The following is a 6964-nucleotide window of genomic DNA, read 5'->3' as shown; positions in this document are numbered from 1 at the left end:
GTTAATGGCCCTCCCAGCCCACTTGACATCCCTCCCGAGACAAGAGAGGCCGGGAAAGGAAGGGAGAGCACTATTTACAAACATACACTGTTTCGGTGGTGGATTCACAGATTCATTTCTAGTCTCGGTTCACCACAGAGATCTTAAAATACCGCTGCAGGCTCCGTGTGGGACAGAGGGGGCGGCGTGCCGGGACTCGGAGGGGAAGGCCTGCGCACCCAGCGCGGCGAGCCGTGGTCCTTGCTGCCGTCCCGGGGCTCCGGGTGGCAGCGGCCCCAGAAGGCGGCTCGAGCTCACGGCGGTGTCCGGGGGGGGGCCCCGCGGGCGCCGGTGCAGGCTTGGCCTGGGAGGTCCCCTGGGGAAACAATGCGTCCCGCCCCGGACTCCAGCCTCCCCTAAGCGCCGCGCTGCTCGCCGCTCCTCTCACTGCCGTCCCGCCGCTCCAGGGGGCGCCGCGCGTGGCCGTGTCCGGCCTCTCCCGAGCCCCGGCGGGTGACGGGCGTGGAACATGGCGGCGCGGGGCCCCGGGCAGCCGCGAGGGGCCGCGGCGCTGCGGTCTCGGCTGGGGCGGCGCGGCTAGAACTGCGCCTGGGCCCGCCGGCGAGGCCTCCTCCCCGCCCGCCGCCGCCGCCGCCGCCGCCGCGCCCCGCCCCGCGCGCCCGCCCCTCCCCGGGCCGCGGCCGTGCCCCGCGTCGCGCTCCCCCGGGATGGCCCGCGCGCCTCGGCGCTGCCTCTCGGAGCTCACGGCGGAGCGGCGGCGGCCGCGCTCGAGGGGCGCGCGGCTGCAGCGGCGGCGGCGCCGCGCGTGAGGGGCCGCCTAAGGCCGAGCGGGCGCGGCGAGCGGCCGGGCGAACGCAGCCAACATGTCGGATACCAAGGTAAAAGTTGCCGTTCGGGTCCGGCCCATGAACCGACGAGGTGAGGAGCTTTCCGCTCTTTTTTATTTCTGCTCGGGCTGAGGGCGGGGGCAACTTTAGAAACTGCGGGGCCGGGACGGCGAGAGCGCGGCCGGGGCCGGGGGGACGGGGCGGAGGCGGCGTCCGCGCTGGCCGTGGTGCCCGGGGCGCCGTCTCCAGGCTCGGCCGCCTCCAGGGACGGAGCCCCGCTCGGCGCGGCTGGCGGGCGGGCGGGCTGGAGGCGCGGATGCTGGACTTTGCAACGTCCCTTTCTCTCTGCTTTCAGAACTGGAACTGAACACCAAGTGCGTGGTGGAGATGGAAGGGAATCAAACGGTCCTGCACCCTCCTCCTTCTAACACCAAACAGGGAGAAAGGTAAAGCGGGTTCCGAGAGGGCGGCTGGGAGGATCCAGCCTCGCGGGGTCCTGCAAGTTTGAGCCAGGAAAATGGGAGTGCTCTTTCCTATTGTTAGGAGGACGGCTTTAAGTTTGTCGCCCGCTCCTGTTTGAAGCTGTTGCAAGTCCAAGTTCCTCTCCTCCCTCGCCCCCCTTCCCCTCCATCTAGAGCGGCGGCAGGCAGGGCACCCTGGCCACAGCACCAGTCAGCTGAGCCCGGGCGGGCTGCGAGGCACCCGGGAGGGAGAGGGCCGGATGGGACCCCATAGGTGATTCATCCAGCGGCCACATTTTACAGACAGGAAAACTGAGGCCCGAGGCGGGCAGGTGACCAGCCCACGACCTCATTGTTCGTGGAGCCCAGTGTTCGTGATTCTTTTCATCACTGCAGGGTTTGTTTCCTTTGGCAGAATTGTTTAGGGACAGTGTGTCTAAAATGGGAGGAAAAAATAAAGCAAAAGTCTTGTACGATGTAGACTCAGGCTGGACTAGTTAATATCTATTTTAGTTGTTGTTGCTGAGTTGAGATAATGCCTCAATGTAATGCGCGAATTTTGATTTTCAAAGAAACAAAAGTAGGGCCCTGAACTGTATAGACACTGAGGGATGTTTAAAAAGGGGCTGTATTTACTAGATGGCAACATATTTGCATTTGAAAAGTGGTAACTGTTGGATCCTTATTAATTCCGTTCTGTTCCATGCAGCAGTATGGGATAATGCTCCAAAATAATTTGAATATTTGGCATTTTTCTAGTAAGCCTCTGAGAAGAAATCGGTTGGAATTCATTCAATATAATAACGCAGTAGCTAGTAAATATATACATGTGAAAAAACGGGAGAGTTTACAATATTAATTTTCATTGGAAATGAATATGAGTTTGTGTTTCCACGAATCACCTGTTGATCGATGGAATACAATTTAGTGAATTTCCTTCTTCAGAGATTTTCACTGAAGAGAGACTCTGAAGCAGGGTTTGTGACATTATTGCTTAGAGAAGCAATGCCTCCATTCTATAATGTGTGGTGTTCAAGCTCAGTTTTGCCAAATTTGGGGAAAGAAATCATGAGGCGATAAGATTGGGGATTCTTTGCTTTTCGTGTTGAGCATAGCAGTTTTTATCCAGTTTGCAAACATTCTGCTACCTTTAGCAGATTCTGGTGGTGATATTAAATAGCTAAGCTATATTTAAAATGTTGTGTTTAACACTGAATGTAGTGTTTATTGTACATTGTACTGAATGTTGTCTAGTAATGGATGTATTTTTAGATGCATTTATAGCAGTGTAGATAGTATAGTATATTTCATGGTGATAGTAAGTAAACTCATTGAGTACATTAAATATTTACGGATTAAATTAGATGCCCATATCACCAACGAATGTCCCCTCCCCCCACCCCCCCGCAAACTGCATATTGTTTCGGGAAAAAATTCTGTTGGGTCAGATTCTTGAAAGCAGTCTGGGGGAACAGGTAGAATACTTTTTAGCTCCTGTTGTGTAGCCGCCGCTACTTGTTTTCCTTGCTGGCTTGGCACCTGCTCTTTGTCACTCTTTAACTATAAGCAGTGCGACTGTTAGCTACTGTTTAATGACATAAAGTGTTGTCGTTTGTGAAGAGAAACAGATTTGATTTTGTGGGATTTGGTACAATCTATAACTGTAGACAGTTGGTTCCAAATGCTAAGTAATCAGTTGATCATTTTTCGGGCCGAACCACGTTAGTTACTAATCAGGATCTTTTAGGTAAAGATTTGAAGGGTGATTTTGGGATCTATTCATCTGCTTACTTACGATAGTCCCTTATCTGGAGTTATAAAAATAGCATTGAAATATGGGTACTCTCGTGTTTTGTCCTTCTGACAGATCTAATTCTTTGAATAGCAGATGAGCTTTCTGTGGGATTCTGTCTTGAGTACCGGTCATTTCATTTACAGACAAACTGAGTAGTCAACAAAACAGTGCTCCTTGTACATTAGGATTACTGTCTTTGCACAGATGAAGACACCAAATGCATTTTTATTTTCGTTATGCAGCTTGGTTTCATATTTCTCCACAGACTTTTCCCTTAAAGTAACAGTGCATTTAAAAATAGAAACAATTCCTCCCTTGGGCTCTGGGTTGATTAATTGCAGCAGTGCTTCATGCTATGTTTGCAATTCATTTCTGTCATTGGTTTTTAGATAGTGCTCAGGGCAGGGCAAAGGTGAAGAGTAGAATACTGAGAATGTTATTATTTTTCATATCTACAAGTCCAAGGTTTGAAGTGTAAGAGGTCTTTAAATGCATATTGGCAAACCTGTGTCAAATTGAGAATTACTATTTTTCTGAAAGTTGCAAGAAATTACCAATGAATTAGCCATGGATAGAAATTGAAGGTTAGTGGGTGAAAGTTTTCAGTCTTACCAGTAAAAACAAGTGAGAATGCATTGACGTCCAGGGGAAAAAAAAAAAAAAACAGATGGGGTCAGCTTTCATTGTTTCCCCATTTTACAAAACCAAAGCCAAGACTGTGTAGCTAGGACTAAAAGATCAGAGGCTCTCTGAGGTTAAAGATGTTTGTTTTGTTGCTGAAATTCTAGTATTGTAATACATTGCATAGGTCCAGGTTAGTAGTTGATATGTATACTGATCACCATTCTGAAACATTAAGACACATGGATTTGTTTCTTAAAATACTATTGCATTGCACTCCAGGAGACATTTATGAAGTTCAGATCATTTCAGTACCATGCTCAGCATAGGGGATTCAAAGATACTTGTGGATCCAGTACCTACACCAGAGTCACTCACCTTGGAGAGAAGGAGGAGAGAGAGGAAAAAGTAGTTAAAATACAACGTGGTAAATTATGCTGGTGTATACTTTTGCCATTTCATGAACCACATAATTTCGAAATTCTCTGTTTCCTCTTTCTCTCCCTGGAGGCTGTGAACTGCCTGAAGGCAGGTAGGTACCTTGTCCTACTTCTCTTTGTACCTCATGCTCCTGCATACTGGCACTTAGCAAGGGCTTAGCAAATGTGATGGGAGCATTGAGGAGGGGCTGTGGATGCTACCCAAGGTCCTGGCAACTTGCCAAGACAGGTGGTGTTTGTGTGGTCTTATGGATGCTGAGAGTATAGGTTCACTTTTGCAAGACGAGGAGAGAGTCCTTTGCCAATGAAAGTGAAAGCATACCTGCAACACATTGCTTCTGGGTGCTTGTATGTGTGTGAGGTGAGGGGGTGGAGTACCATTCAGAAGCAAGGTAGTTCTGGGCTGGGTGAGGTAGCTCACACCTGTAATCCCAGCACTTTGGGAGGCTAGGGTGGGCGGATCTCTTGAGGCCAGGAGTTTGAGACCACCCTGGCCAACATGATGAAACCCTGTCTCTCCTAAAAATATAAAAATTAGCCGAGTGGTACATACCTATAATCCCAGTTGCCTAGGAGCCTAAGGCAGGAGAATCGCCTGAACCTTGGAGATGGAGGTTGCCGTGAGCTGAGATTGTGCTACTGCACTCTCGCCTGGGCAACAGAGTGAGACTGCATCTCAAAAAGAAGAAGAAGAAGAAGAAGCAAGACAGTTTTGGGGGTGGGGTGGGTGTGGGTGAAGGGATGGAGTGGGGTGAAGGGAGCAATGGAATGAGAATCCCTAACTTGCTAAAAAGGGTGACATACACAGTGAAACGTCTTCCTCTTCACCCCTGCTGTCATCCCTACTTTGCCCATCTCTTCACCTCTCGGAAAATGGGTAGCCACTGTCATTTAGTTCTCATGCCTTTTTTTCCAGATATATGTGTGCATTTTTAATACAACTATATACACAAATAAGTATCTTATTTATATATTTTTTAAGAAATATCTTTGGTAGCTTTCTTTTTTTTTTTTTTTTTTGAGATGGAGTCTCGCACTGTCACCTGGGCTGGAGTGCAGTGGCGCGATCTCGGCTCACTGCAACCTCTGCCTCCCGGGTTCAAGCAATTCTCCTGCCTCAGCCTCCCGAGTAGCTGGGATTACAGGCGGCCACCACCACGCCCAGCTAATTTTTTTGTGTATTTTTAGTAGAGACGGGGTTTCACTATGTTGGCCAGGCTGGTCTCAAACTCCTGACCTTGTAATCCGCCTGCCTCGGCCTCCCAAAGTGCTGGGATTACAGGCGTGAGCCACCGCGCCTGGCCCCCTTTGGTATCTTTCAATACCAGCATATTAAGACTTACTCATTCTTTTTTACATTCAGTGTGAATGGTAGTGGTGGTTTTTAAAATATAGGTGGTTGGCTTACGGGTCTGATCCCCGTGACTTTTAGGAAGTGATGCTGTGCTGTGAAAAGAATATAGTGGAACTTGCTTTCTACAGAAGTTTTTGTTCTTAATTATTTTATGTAAGTGAATTGTAAGGTAAGACTCCAAAATAAAGTGCATATCTAACCCACTGTGTAAAAATAAAATGTTGGGCTAAATATGGGCTCTCAGTAGAAGAGCATGAAAGTTTTTAGCTTCCTGTTCATTTTTTCCATATGGCAGGATGAACAATACACCTTGCAAATCGTGTGAGGGAGGGTCAGTGGAAGAAAGCTTCCTCTTACTAAACTTTGTATGTATTTTTTAGTTTATTCACCAGCGGTATCCCTGTCTGAACATCTGAAATCCAAAATGCTCCAAATCCTGGGGGCCAGGCGCAGTGGCTCCCATCTGTAATCCCAGCACTTTGGGAGGCCAAGGCAGGCAGATCACCTGAGGTCAGGAGTTCGAGACCAGCCTGGCCAACATGGTGAAACCCTGTCTCCACTAAAAAAATACAAAAGTTAGCCGAGTGTGGTGGTGCACACCTATAATCCCAGCTACTTAGGAGGCGGAGGCAGGAGAATCACTTGAACCCAGGAGGCGGAGGTTGCGGTGAGCTGAGATCGAGCCATTGCACTCTAGCCTGAGCAACAAGAGTGAAACTCTGTCTCAAAAAAAAAAAAAAAAAAAAAAAAAGAATGCTCAGTTGGTAAGTATATAATGCATATATTCCAAATTCAAGAAAAATTCAAAATCCAAAACACTTCTGGTCCCAAGCATTTTGGATAAGGGCTATTCAGTCTGTAAATATTGCAAGTTTTTATTTCTAAGCTGGCTTCCTCCGCCATTCTGAAGGCTTCTAGGATGGTTCCTTGGCTCCTGTGTCTCTGTAGACCAGAAATTTAAATATTAGTGAAAGTCATACATAATTAGAAAGATAAGTCACCTAAGAAGCAGTAATACTCCACATTATAAAATCACCTGTGGGACTTTGAATTCTCTTTTCTGTGTTGTTATTCTTCTCTCTGCCCATATTACAGAGTTAATTGTAAGAAAGCAAAGAATAAGGCCGGGCGCAGGGACTCAGTGACTCAGTGACTCACACCTGTAATCCCAGCACTTTGGGAGGCTGAGGCAGGCAGATCACGAGGTCAGGAGATCGATATCATCCTGGCCAACATTGTGAAACCCCATATCTACTAAAATACAAAAAATTAGCTTGGCGTGGTGGTGTGTGCCTATAGTCCCAGCTACTCGGGAGGCTGAGGCAGGGGAATGCTTGAACCCGGGAGGCGTAGGTGGCAGTGAGCCGAGATCATGTCACTGCACTCCAGCCTGGCGACAGAGCGAGACTCTGTCTCAAAAAAAAAAAAAAAAGAAAAAAGAAAAAGAAACAAAACTAAAAGTAATT

The 6964-nt window shown here is 48.2% G+C and overlaps 1 protein-coding gene across 14 annotated transcripts in view; it reads left to right on the top strand.

Moving 5' to 3' along the window:
* Window positions 1-690: 690 nt before the first annotated feature.
* KIF13A (kinesin family member 13A) overlaps window positions 691-6964 on the top strand; it is a 228262-nt gene continuing 221988 nt past the window's right edge. For 13 of the 14 annotated variants that reach the window (XM_001170727.5, XM_054685623.1, XM_054685622.1 and 10 more), the window contains exons 1-2: window positions 691-918; window positions 1183-1273. In XM_001170727.5, the coding sequence (XP_001170727.1) occupies window positions 864-918; window positions 1183-1273 (146 nt within the window). In that variant the 5' untranslated portion in view covers window positions 691-863. Of the gene's footprint in view, window positions 919-1182; window positions 1274-6964 lie in introns of those variants that run through there. The other variant, XM_063812125.1, reaches the window with a different exon arrangement.

Source organism: Pan troglodytes, chromosome 5 (assembly GCF_028858775.2).
Source record: "Pan troglodytes isolate AG18354 chromosome 5, NHGRI_mPanTro3-v2.0_pri, whole genome shotgun sequence".
In the NCBI taxonomy this organism is placed as follows: domain Eukaryota; kingdom Metazoa; phylum Chordata; class Mammalia; order Primates; family Hominidae; genus Pan; species Pan troglodytes.
Note: the sequence above shows the minus strand (reverse complement) of the source record. Positions and strands in the feature narration are given on the sequence as shown.